The sequence below is a fragment of the Culex pipiens genome, chromosome 1 (genome assembly GCF_016801865.2).
Source record: "Culex pipiens pallens isolate TS chromosome 1, TS_CPP_V2, whole genome shotgun sequence".
Lineage (NCBI taxonomy): Eukaryota > Metazoa > Arthropoda > Insecta > Diptera > Culicidae > Culex > Culex pipiens.
This window is the reverse complement of record NC_068937.1, coordinates 137,255,620-137,279,146: the sequence shown is the minus strand read 5'-3', so window position 1 is coordinate 137,279,146 and position 23,527 is coordinate 137,255,620. Positions and strand designations below refer to the sequence as shown.

Here is a 23,527-nt window from a genome sequence, read left to right as displayed (position 1 = left end):
TGGAGTGAATTTGTACCGAATTTGCCAATAAATTTGGTAAAGGTCCTCCAATTCCACCGAGTAAGTTAATAAATCAACATTTGTTTTGATATATTGTTTTTACCAAAAAAAAATTAAAATCTTAAAATCCTGTCATAAAACATATTTATAGAGCTAACACTTAAATAGTAGTTTATGCAACAAGTTGCAAAAAGAGAATTTTTTCAGCACGAGTCGTACATTTATCCAACGAGGTTCACCGAGTTGGATAAATACGAAGAGTGCTGAAAAAATTAAGTTTTGCAACGAGTTCCATACAACATTTTTTGCAATTCCCAAAAACACACACTGAGTGAAATTTTAAGTCAAATTTTCATGTATTTTGTCAATAAATCGTTTAAATCAAAAACATGTTGAAAAGTGTTACATTTCAAAACAAGTGCTGAAAAGTTCAACTTTTCAGCACCCATTTGAGTGCGGGTCTCGTGGCGCAGGGGTAGCGGCTTCGGCTGCCGATCCCGATGATGCTATGAGACGCGGGTTCGATTCCCGCCTTATCCACTGAGCTTCTATCGGATGGTGAAGTAAAACGTCGGTCCCGGTTTCTCCTGTCTCGTCAGAGGCGCTGGAGCAGAAATCCCACGTTAGAGGAAGGCCATGCCCCGGGGGGCGTAGTGCCAATAGTTTCGTTTTGAGTGCTGAAAAGTAGAACTTTTCAGCATTTATTTTGAAAAGTGTTGCTATTCGATTCTGTTATTTTTGGTACAGAAAAGGAGGCTATTTCGTCGTTAGAGCGTCCAATTTCCCGGGGTTACAAATTTCCCGGGAAACGGGAAATTTTCAACCAATTTCCCGGGAAATCCCGGGAATTCCCGGGAAATTTTAAATATATTGAAAATTGTTCTGAACTTGGTTCTGATTAATATTATGCATCAAAATTGTATGGGCGACTTTAGTGGTTAAAATAAATGTGAAGATCAATTAACAGCTTGAATTTTTTTTCAAATAAAACAAATTTCTCATGTATTTTTTTATGGGAAGTATTTTTTTATCAAAGTGTTTTGACAGTGAGTAAAATGAATCGATACTCCACAATCATAAAATTTCTTTTGAACTTGCCTCTGTGACCAGTTTGAGATAGTGTGGTTTGACACATAAATTTGTAATGAAAAAAAAAACACATGCAGAAATTATGTTTTTCATGACAAATAACTTTTCTAAAACAAGTCATTCTGGTTTCAGTTCTTAAACAAAATGGTAAAGCTTTTCAGTATTTCCTTAAAATCTAACTTCTCATGTTTGTTTTACCTTCAAACAACTGAATATTTTCAAATAATTGGAGCAGGTTTTGAATAGATATTTTTAATTTTTTGAGTGCCTTTCAAACCATACAAAGTAGTATTTCAATGATTTTTTTATGGTTTTTGTTTGTATTTTTTTTGTAATATCGTTAAAACTAGGTAATCTTGCATAAAAATATTTGAAATATTTAACGATACCAATTCGATTTTCATCTCATTTGATTATGGTAAACAAAAAAGCTCTCTATTTATCTATGGCACTAAAGGGTTAATAATTTTTTTTAACGAAATAACACCAATGATTCTATGAAAAGCATACCTACATTGTAGTAAATCATTTGCATTAGGCAATTTCCGGTTGTTTCAGAAATTAATAACATCAGAAATAAATGTTGATGTCAAAATTTCTTATAACCTGATATATAAACTTAACAATAAATTTAATTGAACAAAATCGTGTTGAGATTTTTCGTTTAATATTTTTTTCAAAGCATTTTCAAAAAATGGTTCCAAAAGGTTTAGAAATTGTATACTTCCGCAAGAATTTCGGGAATTCCCGGGAAATTTAGAAATTTCCCGGGAAACGGGAAATATTTTTTTCCGGGAAATCCCGGGAATTCCCGGGAATTTTTTTCCCGGGACGGGAAATTGGACGCTCTATTCGTCGTTCAAGAATGACAGGAAAAGTGAGTAGTTTCACGACGGAATTGCAAAAAATATTTGTTGATTATAAAAAAGTGACTTTGACAAAAAAAAAACCCTCAAAACATGTCACGAAAACATTTCATGGCAACTCCGATCGAGCATGCTTGTCAAATTGAATGAAAAAAACTCTCTCTTTCGAGACAGCAGCCACAGTCGTTGAAAATCGATTGAAGTGTGACAACATTAACAACCCTTCCATTTTCCATCATCGCGCGCGTTGCCCTGGTGGCGGCTGGCAGTCGAGTTAATCCACTTATTTTTCCGACATCCATTTGTCACCGCAAAACGATGCGACACACACAAACACACCCTCATAAAAAGACTTTATGTACACACATATTCGACTCTGTGTGTGTGTGTGTGCTCTTTGTGTGCCGGGAGACTCAATTGGAAAACCGCGCATTACCTCATATTTTTGTGCAAAATAATTCAATTCATTAGCGCCACCGCCATCACCCCCTTAAGGGGGGGGGGAGGGAGGTGGCCTCAAACCACTCGGAAAATCCGGAACAGTCAGCCAACCAGCCAGGTAAGGTTATGTTCCGGTGGCACAGGCAGGGCAGAGCAAATTCCCAACGGGGAAAAAGGCTCTGCTTCGCGTGTCAATGTTTTCGGCACACCTCATAAATTTGACAAATTAAATTTTCATTATGCGCGCACCTTTTAGCCGAGCGCGCGCGCGATACCCACACCTGTGTGTGTGTGTGTGTGGCTGTGTGGCTGTGTGTGTTTGTGTGATGGCATATGACAACACTTTGCAGGTGCCACCCCCACCACTGCTGACGGCTCAATTTTGCTCGGGTGGTGGCTTTTAGTTCTGGCCTGGCCTGGGAGTATTCCCAGTAGGCCATGACCGACGACGACGACAACGAGCCTTTCAACGCGCGCCGGGTTCTACTGTTTTAATGCCTTTTGTATGAGTAAGTGGGTGCGTGTGTGCGTGTGTTCACGGTGGGGGAGGAGGCCTAATCGGGAGTTGGCTTTGATGGAAATTGGGAATTATGACGCTTTCAACAGGCCGCACAAAAGCTTAAAACCAAATGATGGTGAATGATGTGTTGTGTGCGGCGGGCTTATGCGTCACTAGTTCACCACTCAATGGTGTGCGATAATGACGCGGAAAGGGTTGTGGCATTTGATGGAATTAGGGGCTTAATAATTTTGAAAGAGCTCTTATTCAAATTTTTGAGAACGCAAACATGCAATTCACGTGTTGGCCACAACTTGTCTTTTCTTTCAAAAACAAAAAATAAGGCAATATTTGAAAACGAAATTGAATGGCATAAATAATATCAAAAATAAAATTGTAAGCCATTGGAACAACATTTGCATAAAAACACTGAAACTGTTTTAAAATTACATCTGTACGGTTACTTTTGATGACATTTTTTATAAGATTGTCTTTCCGCTTTACCGTGCAATGCTGTACATCGGAATTTCACAAAAAAAATAAAATAAAAAAATTAATCGAGCTTAAAAATGCTAAACATGCTTCCAATTGATTGCACTAAACATTCTTGAAAAAATGTTTTGCTGAAAAAACGTTTCTGGACTAAGAATCATTTTTGAAAACGTCATCTTTGTCATCAAGACTGCGATTTTTTGAACAAATACACTCAACCCCTGGTCGTTGGTCACTTTTTAGTTTGACACTTTTTTAGTTTGTACCCCGTTGGTTGGTCAAAGTCAAACTTAAAAGTGACGAACTGTCACTTTTTACATGGCGCTCACGCACACTATCAAAACAAATGTTTGGTAGTGTGAGTAAACTCCGTGTAAAAGAGGTGTCATATTAAAAAGTGACCCCTTTCGTTTGACAACAGTTGGTGTTAAACAATCGGGGTTTGAGTGTAGTAATTTTCCGTAAACGTAAAAATAATATGTTTTATTTAAGATCCACTACACGCGAACATTTTTGCTTTGAATTTTTCACGGAAATTATAGCTATTTTCAGATCAGATCAGTTTAGGTCTTGTTAAATTTGCATAACATTTCTACAGGAATTAATACAAAAAGTGAGACTCTAATTGTATTCTATTGTATTCTCTAATTGTATTGTTGAAATGAAATTTTCCATTTTGTTATTTTTGATATTGAAAAGTAGGTCGTTTCGTCGCTCGAGAATGTCAGGAAAAGTTTTTAGTTTCACAATGGAGTTGCAACAAACTTTTTTTTGCCATTAAAATTCATGTCATGATCAAGCTTGACTATTATAAAAACATTTTTCGAAAATATAAAAAATATCCTTGAAATTTGTATAGTGAAATTAAACTCGAATGGTCAGAAAATGTGCCTTGTGCCATGGCGTTCGTTTGTTGATAGGACCTTTTGATTAAGTTAGCTAGGAATATTTTTTTAAATACGTTGAATTTTTCATCAAGTATTGATAGGTATTTTATATTGAATGTTTCTAAACATCTTGTGCCAAGTATTTCAAGTACTTAATATTTTGAATATTTATAAAGTCCAAAAATATATAAATTTCAGAATAAAATGAATAAACTCATTATTGATTAAATATTTATTAATTTCAAAAAAAAGTAGAGCAGTTCTCTAGGATTTCGGTCATTCGATTTTTTTTGTATTTTTTAATCCGACTGAAACTTTTTTGGTGCCTTCGGTATGCCCAAAGAAGCCATTTTGCATCATTAGTTTGTCCATATAATTTTCCATACAAATTCGGCAGCTGTCCATACAAAAATGATGTATGAAAATTCAAAAATCTGTATCTTTTGAAGGAATTTTTTGATCGATTTGGTGTCTTCGGCAAAGTTGTAGGTATGGATACGGACTACACTGGAAAAAAATAATACACGGTAAAAAAAATTTGGTGATTTTTTTATTTAACTTTTTATCACTAAAACTTGATTTACAAAAAAACACTATTTTTAATTTTTTTTATTTTTTGATATGTTTTAGAAGGCATAAAATGCCAACTTTTCAGAAATTTCCAGGTTGTGCAAAAAATCACTGACCGAGTTATGAATTTTTTAATCAATACTGATTTTTTCAAAAAATCGAAATTTTGGTCGTAAAAATTTTTCAACTTCATTTTTCGATGTAAAATCAAATTTGCAATCAAAAAGTACTTTACTGAAATTTTGATAAAGTGCACCGTTTTCAAGTTATAGCCATATTTAAGTGACTTTTTTGAAAATAGTCGCAGTTTTTCATTTTTTTAAATTAGTGCACATGTTTGCCCAGTTTTGAAAAAAATATTTTTGAAAAGCTGAGAAAATTCTCTATATTTTGCTTATTTGGACTTTGTTGATACGACCTTTAGTTGCTGAGATATTGCAATGCAAAGGTTTAAAAACAGGAAAATTGATGTTTTCTAAGTTTCACCCAAACAACCCACCATTTTCTATCGTCAATATCTCAGCAACTAATGGTCCGATTTTCAATGTTAATATATGAAACATTTGTGAAATTTTCCGATCTCTTCGAAAAAAATATTGACAAAGGACTTTGTCTTAAAGCTCTATCTGCGGTGTCAATGCAAAATTTTTCGAAAATGTAGCGTTACCGTCGCATGCCCTCGGCGTGACATTCTGTTTCTGTTGCGTGGATGCCGTGCCAACTATTTAAGCTAAAAGTTAGCCTCTGGAGGATTTAGTGTCCATCAGACTTTCATCAAAGAAGGACCTTACGTTGGGAATTTTAATGCTCACACACACACGAACACGTTGAAAGAAACAGGTGGTGCATAAACTTGAAGGAGTTCCAAGAAGATATTGACGGTTGCCAGAACGGTCACCGGAATACCGAAATGATTTTGAACAAATTGGTAGGATATCGGCCACACCCGGAGTGGCCAGTGCCCTGAGGGAAGGTTCTACCGGGGACATTTATCGAACCATACGACTTGGGGCAATATGGGTATCAAAATTCATGGTTTTTGATACTGGTGATGAAAATGGCCACTTTGACAGGATTGGCCACACCCGGGGAGGCCATGGCCCTGAGGGAAGGTTCTACCGGGGGGACATTTATCGAACCATACGACTTGGGGCAATATGGGTATCAAAATTCATGGTTTTTGATACTGGTGATGAAAATGGCCATTTTGATAGGATTGGCCACACCCGGAGTGGCCATGGCCCTGAGGGAAGGTTCTACCGGGGGACATTCATCAAACTATACGACTTTGGGCAATATGGGTATCAAAATTCATGGTTTTTGATACTGGTGATGAAAATGACCATTTTGACAGGATTGGCCACACCCGGAGTTGCCATGGCCCTGAGGGAAGGTTCTACCGGGGGACATTTATCGAACCATACGACTTGGGACAATATGGGTATCAAAATTCATGGTTTTTGATACTGGTGATTAAAATGGCCATTTTGACAGGATTGGCCACACCCGGAGTGGCCATGGCCCTGAAGGAAGGTTCTACCGGGGGACATTTATTGAACCATACGACTTAAGGCAATATGGGTATCAAAATTCATGGTTTTTGATACTGGTGATTAAAATGGCCATTTTGACAGGATTGGCCACACCCGGAGTGGCCATGGCCCTGAGGGAAGGTTCTACCGAGGGGACATTTATCGAACCATACGACTTGGGGCAATATGGGTATCAAAATTCATGGTTTTTGATACTGGTGATGAAAATGGCCACTTTGACAGGATTGGCCACACCCGGGGTGGCCATGGCCCTGAGGGAAGGTTCTACCGGGGGGACATTTATCGAACCATACGACTTGGGGCAATATGGGTATCAAAATTCATGGTTTTTGATACTGGTGATGAAAATGGCCATTTTGATAGGATTGGCCACACCCGGAGTGGCCATGGCCCTGAGGGAAGGTTCTACCGGGGGACATTCATCAAACTATACGACTTTGGGCAATATGGGTATCAAAATTCATGGTTTTTGATACTGGTGATGAAAATGACCATTTTGACAGGATTGGCCACACCCGGAGTTGCCATGGCCCTGAGGGAAGGTTCTACCGGGGGACATTTATCGAACCATACGACTTGGGACAATATGGGTATCAAAATTCATGGTTTTTGATACTGGTGATTAAAATGGCCATTTTGACAGGATTGGCCACACCCGGAGTGGCCATGGCCCTGAAGGAAGGTTCTACCGGGGGACATTTATTGAACCATACGACTTGGGGCAATATGGGTATCAAAATTCATGGTTTTTGATACTGGTGATTAAAATGGCCATTTTGACAGGATTGGCCACACCCGGAGTGGCCATGGCCCTGAGGGAAGGTTCTACCGAGGGGACATTTATCGAACCATACGACTTGGGGCAATATGGGTATCAAAATTCATGGTTTTTGATACTGGTGATGAAAATGGCCACTTTGACAGGATTGGCCACACCCGGAGTGGCCATGGCCCTGAGGGAAGGTTCTACCGGGGGGACATTTATCGAACCATACGACTTGGGGCAATATGGGTATCAAAATTCATGGTTTTTGATACTGGTGATGAAAATGGCCATTTTGATAGGATTGGCCACACCCGGAGTGGCCATGGCCCTGAGGGAAGGTTCTACCGGGGGACATTCATCAAACTATACGACTTTGGGCAATATGGGTATCAAAATTCATGGTTTTTGATACTGGTGATGAAAATGACCATTTTGACAGGATTGGCCACACCCGGAGTTGCCATGGCCCTGAGGGAAGGTTCTACCGGGGGACATTTATCGAACCATACGACTTGGGACAATATGGGTATCAAAATTCATGGTTTTTGATACTGGTGATTAAAATGGCCATTTTGACAGGATTGGCCACACCCGGAGTGGCCATGGCCCTGAGGGAAGGTTCTACCGGGGGACATTTATCGAACCATACGACTTAGGGCAATATGGGTATCAAAATTCATGGTTTTTGATACTGGTGATGAAAATGGCCATTTTGATAGGATTGGCCACACCCGGAGTGGCCATGGCCCTGAGGGAAGGTTCTACCGGGGGGACATTTATCGAACCATACGACTTGGGGCAATATGGGTATCAAAATTCATGGTTTTTGATACTGGTGATGAAAATGGCCATTTTGACAGGATTGGCCACACCCGGAGTGGCCATGGCCCTGAGGGAAGGTTCTACCGGGGGACATTTATCGAACCATACGACTTGGGACAATATGGGTATCAAAATTCATGGTTTTTGATACTGGTGATTAAAATGGCAATTTTGACAGTATTGGCCACACCCGGAGTGGCCATGGCCCTGAAGGAAGGTTCTACCGGGGGACATTTATTGAACCATACGACTTAAGGCAATATGGGTATCAAAATTCATGGTTTTTGATACTGGTGATTAAAATGGCCATTTTGACAGGATTGGCCACACCCGGAGTGGCCATGGCCCTGAGGGAAGGTTCTACCGAGGGGACATTTATCGAACCATACGACTTGGGACAATATGGGTATCAAAATTCATGGTAGAATGGCCATTTTGACAGGATTGGCCACACTCGGAATGGCCATGGCCCTGAGGGAAGGTTCTACAGGGGGGGGGGGGGGGGGGCAATTATCGAACCATACGACTTGGGGCAATATGGGTATCAAAATTCATGGTTTTTGGTACCGTCCCAAGTCGTATGGTTCGATAAATGTCCCCGGTAGAACCTTCTCCAGGGCCATGGCCACTTCGGTTGAGGCCAATCTTGCCAAAATGTCCATTTTCATTACCAGTATCAAAAACCATGAATTTTGATACCCATATTGCCCCAATTTATATGGTTCGATAAATATCCCCCCGGTAAAACCTTCCCTCAGGGCAATTGAATAAATTGATTACTCCTTTATTTGACCTCTTAGCCAAATGTCTTCGGAAGAGTTGTTGTACTTGATAAGGGCTATCTTTTAAAGTTATTGACATACAGGATGACGACCTTCCAGGGTGTCAACCAAAAACTAACTCTGTTGGATGACGTTGTAGGGCTTTGGTGTATTGCGCAAAGTTGTAGAGGAGAAAATTTCATGAAAGTTTGTCAAAGGCGCCAAATTTGTAACTCTTAATCTACTACGTCATTTTTGCAAAAATGGTAAAAAAAGCACTTTTTTGTGATAACTTAAAATGTTAGCATTTTTGCGGCCTACTATGTTCTGAAGAGTTGTTTTTGACATAAAATTACACATCTTTGCCAAGACAGCAAAATGTTGTGAGCCTTTATTGAGGAGTTATAACCATTTGTAAGTGATTTTGAGCATATTTTCAAGTTGCAATGTTTTAGAAATGGCGAATTTTGGCGCAAAACCGAACAATGCACATGAAAGTACACACTTTCAACTACATTTTCTGAAAATATCTCCGTGTCTATCGGTGTCGATTTAGAGATACATATCTCAATTTGAATTTGACGGTTTTTAATCAATTTATTTATAATTTTTAAGCGGAATCTTATTGAAACGTGGTAATAATCAGTAAATTGAAAGGGTAAATTGATCGATTTTAATATTGCTTATTGCGAGATAAAATCACGTTTCTCCTTCGCTGTGAGTGACAGGAGATTATTGCCGCCTTATAAAAATCAGCAAGTTGAACTGAAATTCTGGTTGATTTGGCTGTCAACTTGGTTTGTTTTGAATATTTTCCAAAAAGTCAGCTCAAAACTCAAGGCAACCTATGACAACAGCCAAAAATTTGTTCTGCGGTTGTCTTGCGGCTGTCATGCGACCATTATCTTGCGGTCGTATCACCGCGCGTGAACTCTAATTATTGACGCCCGCAGTAAAACATTGTTCATGTTTGAAATTATGATACACATTTTCAAATTATGAATAAATACATGTTTTTCCCAAAAATAATGTAAGTGAAATTTTAAATAATTGTTCGTATTTAAAATTAAGTATTTCCTTTCGTATGTGGTCACTCTGGAAAGGTTGTCGTATTTTTTCATAGACAATGTAATTTCCATAAAAATCGATCAATTTACCCTTCAATTTACCGATTTTCACTTTGTATTCATTATGATTTCGAATAACATTTATAAATAAATTGATTAAAAATCGGCAAATTCAAATTGAGATATCTAAAAATATATACACGAAGATATTTTCAGGAAATTGTAGTTGAAAGTGTGTACTTTCAGGTGCATTGTTCGGATTTGCGCCAAAATGCGCCATTTTGAAAACATTGCAACTTGAAAATAGGCTCAAAATCACTTAAAAATGGTTATAACTCCTCAATAAAAGCTCAAAACATTTTGCTGTTTTCGGCAAAGATATGTAATTTTATGTCATAAACAACTCTTCAGAACATAGTAGGCCGCTAAAACGCTAACATTTTAAGTTATCACAAAAAAGTGATTTTTGGACCATTTTTGCAAAACTGGCGTATATCTCGAGTAGATTAAGAGCTACAAATTTGACGCCTTCGACCAACCTTCATGAATTTTTCTCCTCTACAACTTTGCCCAAGACACTAAAGCCCTACAACGTCATCCAACAAAGTTAATTATGGTTGACACCCTGGAAGGTCGTCATCCTGTATGTCAATAACTTCAAAAGATAGCCCTTATCAAGTACAACAACTCTTCCGAAGACACCATTTGACTAGGACGTCAAATAAAAGAGTTATCAATTTATTCCACTTAATTTTGCCATTCCGAACACTGTGCAATGGCCACTCCGGGTGTGGCCAATCTTGTCAAAATGGCCATTTTCATCACCAGTATCAAAAACCATGAATTTTGATACCCATATTGCCCCAAGTCGTATGGTTCGATAAATGTCCCCCCGGTAGAACCTTCCCTCAGGGCCATGGCCACTCCGGGTGTGGCCAATATCCTACCAGTTTGGTCCCAACCCCATTGCCTTGAATCATTCTGGTTTCCGAGTGACCGTTCTATCAATGTTCTTTAGAACAGAATTCCTCCCAAGTTGGTGCACAACCTGTGTCTTTCAATGTGTGCATGTGTGTGTGTGTGAGCAATAAAATTACCACCGTCGATCCGTCTCTGACGGATTTTCAGTCAAAACTAAATTGTTCAGAGGCTATCTGTTAGCTTAAATAGTCCGCATGAAATGTGGCAACATGGTGCAAATTTTGCCTCGTCTCCTGCTTTCTTGGAACTGTCACGCGAGAATGTTGCACCATTGTTGCCACATTTCATGCGGACTATTTAAGCTAACAGATAGCCTCTGAACAATTTAGTTTTGACTGAAAATCCGTCAGAGACGGATCGACGGTGGTAATTTTATTGCTCACACACACACACATGCACACATTGAAAGACACAGGTTGTGCACCAACTTGGGAGGAATTCTGTTCTAAAGAACATTGTTAGAACGGTCACTCGGAAACCAGAATGATTCAAGGCAATGGGGTTGGGACCAAACTGGTAGGATATTGGCCACACCCGGAGTGGCCATGGCCCTGAGGGAAGGTTCTACCGGGGGGACATTTATCGAACCATACGACTTGGGGCAATATGGGTATTAAAATTCATGGTTTTTGATACTGGTGATGAAAATGGCCATTTTGATAGGATTGGCCACACCCGGAGTGGCCATGGCCCTGAGGGAAGGTTCTACCGGGGGACATTTATCGAACCATACGACTTTGGGCAATATGGGTATCAAAATTCATGGTTTTTTATACTGGTGATGAAAATGGCCATTTTGACAGGATTGGCCACACCCGGAGTGGCCATGGCCCTGAGGGAAGGTTCTACCGGGGGGACATTTATCGAACCATACGACTTGGGGCAATATGGGTATCAAAATTCATGGTTTTTGATACTGGTGATGAAAATGGCCATTTTGATAGGATTGGCCACACTCGGAGTGGCCATGGCCCTGAGGGAAGGTTCTATCGGGGGACATTTATCGAACCATACGACTTGGGGCAATATGGGTATCAAAATTCATGGTTTTTGATACTGGTGATTAAAATGGCCATTTCGACAGGATTGGCCACACCCGGAGTGGCCATGGCCCTGAGGGAAGGTTCTACCGGGGGGACATTTATCGAACCATACGACTTGGGACAATATGGGTATCAAAATTCATGGTTTTTGATACTGGTGATGAAAATGGCCATTTTGATAGGATTGGCCACACTCGGAGTGGCCATGGCCCTGAGGGAAGGTTCTATCGGGGGACATTTATCGAACCATACGATTTGGGTCAATATGGGTGTTAAAATTCATGGTTTTTGATACTGGTGATGAAAATGGCCATTTTGATAGGATTGGCCACACCCGGAGTGGCCATGGCCCTGAGGGAAGGTTCTACCGGGGGACATTTATCGAACCATACGACTTGGGGCAATATGGGTATCAAAATTCATGGTTTTTGATACTGGTGATGAAAATGGCCATTTTGACAGGATTGGCCACACCCGGAGTGGCCATGGCCCTGAGGGAAGGTTCTACCGGGGGACATTTATCGAACCATACGATTTGGGTCAATATGGGTGTCAAAATTCATGGTTTTTGATACTGGTGATGAAAATGGCCATTTTGATAGGATTGGCCACACCCGGAGTGGCCATGGCCCTGAGGGAAGGTTCTACCGGGGGACATTTAACGAACCATACGACTTTGGGCAATATGGGTATCAAAATTCATGGTTTTTGATACTGGTGATGAAAATGGCCATTTTGACAGGATTGGCCACACCCGGAGTGGCCATGGCCCTGAGGGAAGGTTCTACCGGGGGACATTTAACGAACCATACGACTTTGGGCAATATGGGTATCAAAATTCATGGTTTTTGATACTGGTGATGAAAATGGCCATTTTGACAGGATTGGCCACACCCGGAGGTTCTACCGGTGCCATTGATTGAATAAATTTAATTAGAATTAATTATTCAGGATTAAAAAATAGGCAAAGAATTAAAAAATATAAATAAAAATAGCTTGATTTTTTGAGTTTTGTACAAAGTTCTTTGTCATATTGGTCATGTAGAACATAACCACCTGCACCTTTTTTTTGGAATTTTCAAATCAAGACTAACATTTCACAAAGGCCAAACATTCAATATTACGCCCTTTTAAAATGTTTGTCTTGATTTGAAAATTCCAAAAATATTTTTTTCGAAAAGATCGGAAAATTTCACAATTGTTTCATATATTAACATTGAAAATCGGACCATTAGTTGCTGAGATATTGACGATAGAAAATGGTGGGTTGTTTGGGTGAAACTTAGAAAACATCAATTTTCCTGTTTTTAAACCTTTGCATTGCAATATCTCAGCAACTAAAGGTCGTATCAACATAGTCCGAATAAGCAAAATATAGAGAATTTTCTCAGCTTTTCAAAAATATTTTTTTCAAAACTGGGCAAATATGTGCACTAATTTAAAAAAATGAAAAACTGCGACTATTTTCAAAAAAGTCACTTAAATATGGCTATAACTTGAAAACGGTGCACTTTATCAAAATTTCAGTAGAGCACTTTTTGATTGCAAATTTGATTTTACATCGAAAAATGAAGTTGAAAAATTTTTACGACCAAAATTTCGATTTTTTGAAAAAATCAGTATTGATTAAAAAATTCATAACTCGGTCAGTGATTTTTTGCACAACCTGGAAATTTCTGAAAAGTTGGCATTTTATGTCTTCTAAAACATATCAAAAAATAAAAAAAATTAAAAATAGTGTTTTTTTGTAAATCAAGTTTTAGTGATAAAAAGTTAAATAAAAAAATCACCAAATTTTTTTTTACCGTGTATTATTTTTTCCAGTGTAGTCCGTATCCATACCTACAACTTTGCCGAAGACACCAAATCGATCAAAAAATTCCTTCAAAAGATACAGATTTTTGAATTTTCATACATCATTTTTGTATGGACAGCTGCCGAATTTGTATGGAAAATTATATGGACAAACTAATGATGCAAAATGGCTTCTTTGGGCATACCGAAGGCACCAAAAAAGTTTCAGCCGGATTAAAAAATACAAAAATTAAAATTGAAGAAAAAAGACCGATTTCGTAGAGAATTGCTCAGTATGGAACTTCAAAAATCATATTGTTGCTTAAAATTTACCTGACCAATTGTTTTGCAATCATAAGTTTCCAAAAAATGGCTCTATTGACGAAAATTAAAAGTTTTTGGTGAGAAAAAACAAGTTTTGCTGTGATGGAGTCGTGTGGTGTTCGTTGGATCGATCGGAGAGTGAATCGACGCGCGCGAGCCCGCGGGAAAGTGGTAGAAAGTTCTCGAAATCATTGAAAAGGGGGTCGCAGTGTGCCTAGAGAAGTTGGGCCATCAGTCGTGTGGTGTTCGTTGGATCGATCGGAGAGTGAATCGACGCGCGCGAGCCCGCGGGAAAGTGGTAGAAAGTTCTCGAAATCATTGAAAAGGGGGTCGCAGTGTGCCTAGAGAAGTTGGGCCATCAGTCGTGTGGTGTTCGTTGGATCGATCGGAGAGTGAACCGACGCGCGCGAGCCCGCGGGAAAGTGGTAGAAAGTTCTCGAAATCATTGAATAGGGGGTCGCAGTGTGCCCAGAGAAGTTGGGCCATCAGTCGTGTGGTGTTCGTTGGATCGATCGGAGAGTGAATCGACGCGCGCGAGCCCGCGGGAAAGTTGTAGAAAATTCTCGAAATCATTGAAAAGGGGGTCGCAGTGTGCCTAGAGAAGTTGGGCCATCAGTCGTGTGGTGTTCGTTGGATCGATCGGAGAGTGAATCGACGCGCGCGAGCCCGCGGGAAAGTGGTAGAAAGTTCTCGAAATCATTGAAAAGGGGGTCGCAGTGTGCCTAGAGAAGTTGGGCCATCAGTCGTGTGGTGTTCGTTGGATCGATCGGAGAGTGAATCGACGCGCGCGAGCCCGCGGGAAAGTGGTAGAAAGTTCTCGAAATCATTGAAAAGGGGGTCGCAGTGTGCCTAGAGAAGTTGGGCCATCAGTCGTGTGGTGTTCGTTGGATCGATCGGAGAGTGAATCGACGCGCGCGAGCCCGCGGGAAAGTTGTAGAAAATTCTCGAAATCATTGAAAAGGGGGTCGCAGTGTGCCTAGAGAAGTTGGGCCATCAGTCGTGTGGTGTTCGTTGGATCGATCAGAGAGTGAACCGACGCGCGCGAGCCCGCGGGAAAGTTGTAGAAAATTCTCGAAATCATTGAAAAGGGGGTCGCAGTGTGCCTAGAGAAGTTGGGCCATCAGTCGTGTGGTGTTCGTTGGATCGATCGGAGAGTGAATCGACGCGCGCGAGCCCGCGGGAAAGTGGTAGAAAGTTCTCGAAATCATTGAAAAGGGGGTCGCAGTGTGCCCAGAGAAGTTGGGCCATCAGTCGTGTGGTGTTCGTTGGATCGATCGGAGAGTGAATCGACGCGCGCGAGCCCGCGGGAAAGTGGTAGAAAGTTCTCGAAATCATTGAAAAGGGGGTCGCAGTGTGCCCAGAGAAGTTGGGCCATCAGTCGTGTGGTGTTCGTTGGATCGATCGAAGTGTGAATAGGCGCGCGCGAACCCGCGAGAAATAGATCGGGAAAGCATTGAAATAGAGATTCGCGTCGTTGAATTATATGTTATATTTTCATTTCGTTTTGAAAGCCCATCCCATAGCATCGTTGCTCGGATGGCACGCCGGCGGTAAGAAGTTAAACATAATACGCGATTGAGGAATTGATAAGTCCTTCTCAAAGCGTCGCAACTCGGTAGGCAGCGATAATGTTTCACTTTTTGGTCATATCATCTTACAAAAATGAATCCTGATCTATCCTAAATTGTACATCACCGAATAATACGTTAATTCAAAATTCATTTCGTTTTGAAAGTCCTTCCCAAAGCATCGTTGCTCGGTTGGCACGCCGGCGGTAAGAAGTAAAACAATACGCGATTGATAAGTCCTTCTCATAGCGTCGTAGCTCGGAAGGCAACGATTGTTTCACATTCTGGTCATATCATCTACCAAGATGAATCCTGACCTTCCCTTTCCTTCCCCTACTAACACAATTCCCCCACTTCCCGTGATGCTTGAAGGAGATGCTGTGGATTCAACGGTCTCATGCGGTGTCAACAGGTATAGAGCGACAAACTCTGTGTCTGATGAGTCTGCAACTTCAACTATCGGACTAACATTCCTACCTTTGTTGAACTGCATCTCCTTGGGGGGGCGCCGGTATTGACTTAAAGTAGAGATCTTCAGGGGTTATACAGTGAGGATGATTAGCTCCCACTATTCATCTGTTGGTTCATTGTGTAACTTCAGCTGATCCGTCAATAACGGAGTAGCAGCTCATTGGCAGTCAACCATGCTCATGCTCATGCTCAGAAAAAACAAGTTTTGCTGTGATGTACAATGGTATTCAATAAAAATTCTCAATATTTTTAAACGAGTCTTAACATGCTAAATATGATTACTAATGCAGAAAATGCATTTTAGATTGTTTTCAGTGGATTAGACTCCATTGAAATTTTAAAGCATTTGAAAATAAATAATATGTTTAAATATGTTTTTGCCCGCTTATTTTTAGGACCAAAGGGGGGGGGGGGGGGGGGGGGGTGGAAAAACTTTGCATAATATTTGCATCGGCTTTGAATATTAAAAAAAAAAGTTTTCTAAAGATACACAGCAAAAACACCGATGGTAACATCGCATGCAAAAGCATGCAAATCACCTTCGTCAAAATAAACACTTAATATTACACACTGCATGTACAATTTTTGCAAAAACAAAAAAAGTTGCAACCGACGGAATTCAAACCCAGCACCAACAGTGAGGACTGGCGCCTTAGCCCACTCGGCCATCAGACCGATGTGAAGTGGGAAGCATAAACGCATATATCAGCTTGACATTTCGGTCAAGTAGGTTTCCCACACTGATGAGCTACATATTTCAGGGTGTTAAATCACATAAAATTGCATAAAATAATGCAATATTTATTTTACACCCAGACCTACTACACGCAGCTAGATTACTACTTTTTTAGCTGTGTACAAAATTTTATGGGATACTCAATAGATAAAAAGGCAAGTTGTTTGAGACTATTACACAATCTCATACTTAGTTTTTCTGAATGATTCATTAAAAATAATAACAATTTTATTCTAATCGAGAAAAAAAAATCATTTTTTTGAGCAGCAATTCCACCTCAAACCAGATGAATCAAGATCAAAATTGTTCTTATTTGCATGCATGTTCTAAAAATCAGACCTGTATTTTTTTATTTTCCAACCTTGGACCTATCAGAAACAGGGTGGACCAAAAACGGCATTGTTTAAAAAACATATCTCCGGAACAGCTGAACCAACTTAAGCTCACCACGTTGCGAAACAAAGGTGATTCTTTGGGCTTTTAATGAAAAACACTTAATCATTCTAAAACATTGCTGAATACACTCAAAAATTAATGTCAATTTTGCTGGAGACGCATGGTGCTTTATGTTCAGTTAATATTCTGAACTTTAAAATGAGACAAAAAAATCAGAATTATATGGTTATCCAGTCTTATTCCTGATCTTCAGCTTAACAGGTCTTCAATAGTCACAAGTCAAAATGTTTTAAAAATCTTTCCAAATCAAATGTTATTATTTTTTCGCTCGTCTCTTTTAAATTTATTTATAAAACCCTGCTACACCAAAACGTAATCCACATGGCAGCAACACTAATGAATTTTCAATCACAGTTCAAAGTTCTCCGGGGGCGAGCAGCTTAACGGCTTCAACACAACCGTGCAAATTGCATTGCACACCTGTACACACCCACACATTCCAACCGCGAGTCTAATTTGAGGTTCCGGGCAGGTATTATCTTGTTGCGTCCATCACGACCAGTAGCAGTCTGGCTCTAGCGAGATCAAAAAAACTTTTTCACACTCTGGCACTCACACACATAACTCACAGACTAGTCAGTTTAATTAATTTTGCTCCTTTTGTTTACTCACATATCATTAAACCGCCCGAGCACACGTGGAAAATCAACGAGGTCGGGAGGCGGGATAATTCCCGGGGTTTTTCGGAGGTACCCCATTGGGACATGACCGCGTGGCAGACCTGATGAGGGCCATCTGTGGCCATTATTGTGGCCATTGTGTCTGCTCTGTGTGTTTGTTTGGCTCGGCCTGGCCCCGGTCACATCAAACATGTCGTTGGGCTCGACCCCGGCGGCGGCGGTCTGATGGCCTCTTGTGGGAATAAATGTAAATATCGCGCGCTCCAAACCACAATTTGTGTCATCATCCGGCATTATCCGGAACGACGACGACCGAACGTCAGTGTCCCAGCTTAAGCTGGTGGGAATTGCTGGCTTCGAAGAAATCGTTTTTTTTTTCTTGCGAAACAGAAAAAAGAAACCATTTAATTAGATGGAGTCGCACCGAAGAGGGACCAAAACCAGCCAAAAACGATCGTCTCCAAGCTTGAAAATGAGCTTGGGTCGTCGTCCCCAAGCGGATCGCAGCATGCCAAGCGTCTTCACAGCATCCTAGCAGGCGGCCGCGTGGGTGGCGGGTGTTGGAAAAACACAACAAACGAAACATCATTACACAGCTTAGATACAATATTGAAAGGAATCTCGTTTCGCTCCCGGCTTGCTTAGATCGTTTCAGCTTCTGGAAGGGCGCTTCTGGATGAGTGTGAGTGGTTGGTGGAAATTGAAAGGGATTTTCCCCGGCGCGGATTTTCCCACTCAATGATGGCGGTAATAGTAGAGAAGGAGGGTGCAGGGAGAGATTTAAACGATTTTCATCATGAGTACCAAAAGATGAGCGGGAAAACACAGAGAACGGCAGTCAAGATGTGTGAGTTTGAAGAGTGGCAACGGGCAAAGTGGAACAACATTGTCGACGATTGAAGCCGTTAACTCGATTCTAGGGTTTCCCTGCTAGACTTCTCGGTAGCTTACTTTGATTTGTTTTTGGGCTGCAAAAAAAATTCTGGCAGCAATTTTGCTAATCTTTAAAGAAAAAGGAATATCTGACACCACTGTTAACATGATCATTTTCGAAACAATTTAAAAATAACGTTTTTATATTTTTTCGTTAAAACAAATTAATAAAACTGGCAACACTACTGTCAATTATCTTTAGTTGATAATGTTTTCTTGATGAACATATTCCAAACTCAAATAAAGTTAATTCTTCCCGATGGATTTAACAAAATGCAAATTAAAAACAAAAACGAACGAAGTAGCTGCCAACACTGCCGTCAAATCGTCCAACCCTCAACAAAAACAATCATCTTCCCCAAGAAAAGATTAACTCAAAGCAACCCTAACCCCAATCTAAAAGTGCCATGAATGAAAGTGTGAACCACGGTCCCGAGAAGAGCCGTGGCCATTCATTCCGGGGCCGGGTTGCCAGCGCACTTTTTTCTTCTTTCATTCACTCTTCTTTTCTTCTACTCTGGCGGGGAGGGGGATGGGAAAATGAGCAAAATTGCGCACAGATTATTATTAGAGAAAGCGGTGGCAGACTGGCAGAGTGTGTCCTGTTCGCTTATAGACAGTGCCAACACAGAGTGAATGGACCGTCGTCGTTCACTTTGGCTTCATTCTGCCGCCGTCGCCGGCGGCTCCTTTATTTTATCTATCAGAATAAATCTTGTAATCTTCTGCTTCTTGGCAGGGGTTTCTTTTCCGTTGGCTTTCTTTATTGGGATTTTTCTTTTGGGTCCTGGTAATGGTCAGTTTGGGCTAGAATTGGGCGAAAGTGTTTTCTTGCAAAGTACGATTCTGTAAAATGCAAAATTTTGGATTAGAAAAAAAGTTTTTATCAATTAAATTTTGAATACTTTCATATTAATCTCAGGATATATCAATAAAAATTTAAAAAAATCTGATTTAATTATGCGTGAGAAAGAAAAAAATCCCTGGCATCACTTTTGCAAAACACTGATTTAAATTTTCAATTATTTTCAATGTTTTTTTGTCGAACATATTCTAAATGCAACATAATTGTTTCTAATCCATGAAAAATATATATATTTTTTTATTAAAAAAATAAATAAATACTGGCAACACTGCCATCACCCAATCTCCCCAATGTTTCAGGGGAAAAGATTGCATTGCTGGCAACACTGTTGTAAATTAAACATGGAATGTAGATGTTTTCTAGAGAAACATATGCTGAAATCAAATATTTATCAATATTTCATTGCATTCAATAAAATGTTGGGTTTCTTTTCACGAAAAAAGTAAAAATAACTGGCATTACTGTAGTCATTAATTCAAGCTGATTTATAGCAATATTTTTTTTTCCAAGAAAAGATTAACTTGTAGCAAAATTCGGATTCCTCAAATCATAATTGTTTTTATCATTTTAATTTTAACCCTTAAAACCGAAAAAAAAACACAAAACGTTCAAAATTCATTTGGCAGTGGTGCCAATTTTAAAATTATGACTTTTGCCGAGAGTTAAAAAAATCATAGAAAAATCGCTTTGAGACTGTAATGAGAAAGTACACAGTTTACAAGTAGAAGTTTTTGGTTGAACATTGAGCTTTTGTGACTTTTGCATACTACTATTATTTTTAATTATTTTTGAAATGATTTAAAAATCCCTTTTAAGTGACTCAATCCAATTTTTCCCTCAACTCGCTTCATTCTCCGGTGCGGGCCCTTTGTTCATATCCGCTTGATTATTTGTTTTATCTGTACAACACTGGGAGCCTTCATCGCGCTAGATATCTGCTGCTGGTGTCTGAAGGAACCAGAGAGTGCTGTGTCCTTTTCAGTTCAGCACCCCGGCCCAGGCTGCCAACTCTCCTTTTCCCGGTGAGGGTGAAAGTGGATCAAAGGAGCAGCAAGCGTGGAATGCAGGGGCTGGGGGCAAAAACAAGGCACTTTATTTCCTTTTCGACCGTCTGGGGGTCAACTATTGAAGTTGGCAGGGTTGCCAGAAACTTTTTTTTATTTAAAAAATAATTTAAAAAACTCTAAAATTGCAATGTTTGAGATTTGTCCAAGAAAAAACATTTTGAAAAAATATTTTGGTTCTGGCAACCCTGAAAAGTCATGACCTGCTACGCTGCCTCGATCGAGGCAAGGACCCAGCCAGTCTGCCAGCCCGGAACGACACGGTTTGTATTTCGTTTTAATAGAATGGACGGATAAAGTGTTATGTGTTCATCATTGCATCTCACTGTATCACAATCCAATGATTAGAAGAAATTCGGTCTGTAATTTGATTCCTTCCTTCGCACACACCCTGAGGCTTCCCTTCCTGCCTATTTGGGCTGAGCCTTTCCGGGAAAATTATGAGCACCATGCATGACCGAGCAGTGAATTTCCCTCACTTCTTTTTTTTTTCTTCATTTTCTTCATGCCAACTGCCAGAGCAAATATGATTGAAGGAGCTTGGTGATTCCGCCACTTACCGATTTCTTCACGAACGACACAAAGCCATAGCCTTTGGATTTCAGCGTTTGTGGATCTCGAACGACGCGGCAATCTCTGCAAAGAAAAAAAAAGAAAGAAAGTTGAGAAAAAATCACATGAGAACGTGAATCTGTGCGTGACACATGTGTGGGAAATGTTTGTGAAAAGGTGAAAGACGGTATGTATTAGCGCGCGCCTTCGTGCGATTTGTCGGAAATAAATCCACGTGGAGGGTGTTTAGAAAAGGGCTCATGAGCTTTTCGGCGGGGGAGAGTTACGTGCTGTATTATTGTGATTTATTTTAATCCCGAGCGACACGGTTTTGAGCCTGCTGGATTTGATGTGATTTACTGGGATTTGAGCCTTGTAGAAAAAAAAGATATTGATAAAGTGGGGTGGGACTCGAACTCGGGACCTTTTGATCACTAGATGCGAGCGCATCCTCAAAGCTGTCGTTATCCTTTGCGCTTTAGCATCAAGACTGCACTACATTTGATCGATTTCAACCCAACTCAATTCACCATTACCAACAGATTTCGCTCAGCAATTTCCATTAAAAGTCTCACCCCAACAAATAAAAACAGCTTTTCATCCACTTAAAATGTATTCGCTCTCATTTAGTACAAGCTGACCTCGCAAATCGCAGCCAATTGCGCCCGCTTGATCTACGCCCGCGCTAATGATAATTCAATAAACAACCAAACGGGACAAAAAAAACCATTAAAGCACTCAAGATTTTAAATCTTGGCAACACATCCCATTTATCAGCGACGTCCCGGTCGTCCAGCGATGGCGCCACCGGATCACCGGGTGTAATTCAATTGTTTCCGGATTTTATTTATCTTGCACGATGACAAAGCGGTCCTCCGCTGGAAACCATCGCATTGGGGGAAAGGTTGTAAAGCAATTGAGCTCGAAAAGAAGGAAACAATCTTAAATAAATGAATTCTTGAGGGGATAGTTTCGTTTCGGTTGTGCGAACTTGTGCCGGGGTAGTTTGCGCGGAAAAGTATTGCGATTATGGCGTGAAATGAGCCTAAGCTGTTGATATCAACGAATCATCATTGCGGTTAACTTGACGTGGTAGGGCTGGCCAACTTTGTCCTCTCTCTACTCTCTCGTAATTGTACAAAGCAACGAACGCATGGATTGCTTTCAAAACTTGATAAAAAACGCTAGGATTGAAAGTAGATTTTATAGGCCAGCCCTACCTTCTATTTTTGACTGCATGGACATTTTTTTTGAATTTATTCTGTTTGCACTATGATAAATTTAAAAATAACTCAAACTTCCACAAAAACTATTCCCCCAATAGATGGAAGCAAATTTCCTCCGTCCAACGCCCGTTGCAACCCCTTGGGCAGCACAAAGAATTCCCCAACTTTCCCATCGTAAAATAACCCTGCTAGCGGAAAGAATCCCCCGCGCTTGCTGCTCCAAGGTCTGGTGCATAGTTTCGAGTGCTTCGTATACCAATTTCACATCTGTTGGTTTTCTGCCGTCGCCGTCGAGCAAGAAAAAAAAATAATAAAGCGCAAAAAACGCTCAGTTCCAACAACTTTTTCTCTCCGCCGGCAGCATTCCCGGATTCGGTTCGTTGCTTTCGGCACGGGCCAAGAGGCCACCACCCCCGCGCACAGACTCCCAGGGATGCACTTGAACGTTTATTGTTTAAGTGGGTATTATTTTCTTGGTCTGATTCTTTGCAATTTCTCTCCGTGCTCCGCACGGACAGACTCCCTAAACGAAGTGCATGAATTTGGGGGAGCGACTTTTTCGGTGCACCGCCGGTGTAACACACACGTGGCCTGCCTTGATGGAGGCAGGCAAGAGCGGCGTTGAGATGCGCCTTGATAAATTGTATCTTGATCTTCTCGCCGACAACAACAACAACAAAGCAGGCACTGACGACAGTAAGGAAGCTCAGGCAGGCAGCCTGCTTCGTTGCGAGGTTAGGGCAAACGTGTTGATCTCTGAACGAGTTATTCCAGAAATTACACTCTGGATGACATTATCCGTCGTTCTTCGTCGAGCGGGGGTTTGAACTGGGAAGGCAGGTTGATGCCGGTGGTGGTGGTGGTGATGATGATGACGATGCCAACAACCGGTAAAGTGGGAGGTGTGTAACAAATTGCCTCCGGGATTTAGCGCGCTACGGGGCTGCATCCGGCGGCAGCAGCTACGGCGAACGGTTGGAACCGATGTTTGGGGAATTTCCCCGGGTGTAATTGGAACAGTGAACGATTGAGTACCGGGTGTTGTTACAAGTCAGCACGTCACGTTGATGGGTGCTTTGGG

General features: G+C 40.6%; 1 protein-coding gene across 4 annotated transcripts in view; it reads right to left on the bottom strand.

The window, feature by feature from the left end:
• Positions 1 to 23,527, bottom strand: part of LOC120422115 (cytotoxic granule associated RNA binding protein TIA1-like) — a 610,909-nt gene that overhangs the window by 42,361 nt on the left and 545,021 nt on the right. For all 4 annotated transcript variants that reach the window (XM_052711638.1, XM_052711639.1, XM_052711636.1 and 1 more), the window contains one exon: positions 21,229 to 21,304. In XM_052711638.1, coding sequence (XP_052567598.1) covers positions 21,229 to 21,304 — 76 coding nt within the window. The remainder of the gene's footprint in view (positions 1 to 21,228; positions 21,305 to 23,527) is intronic.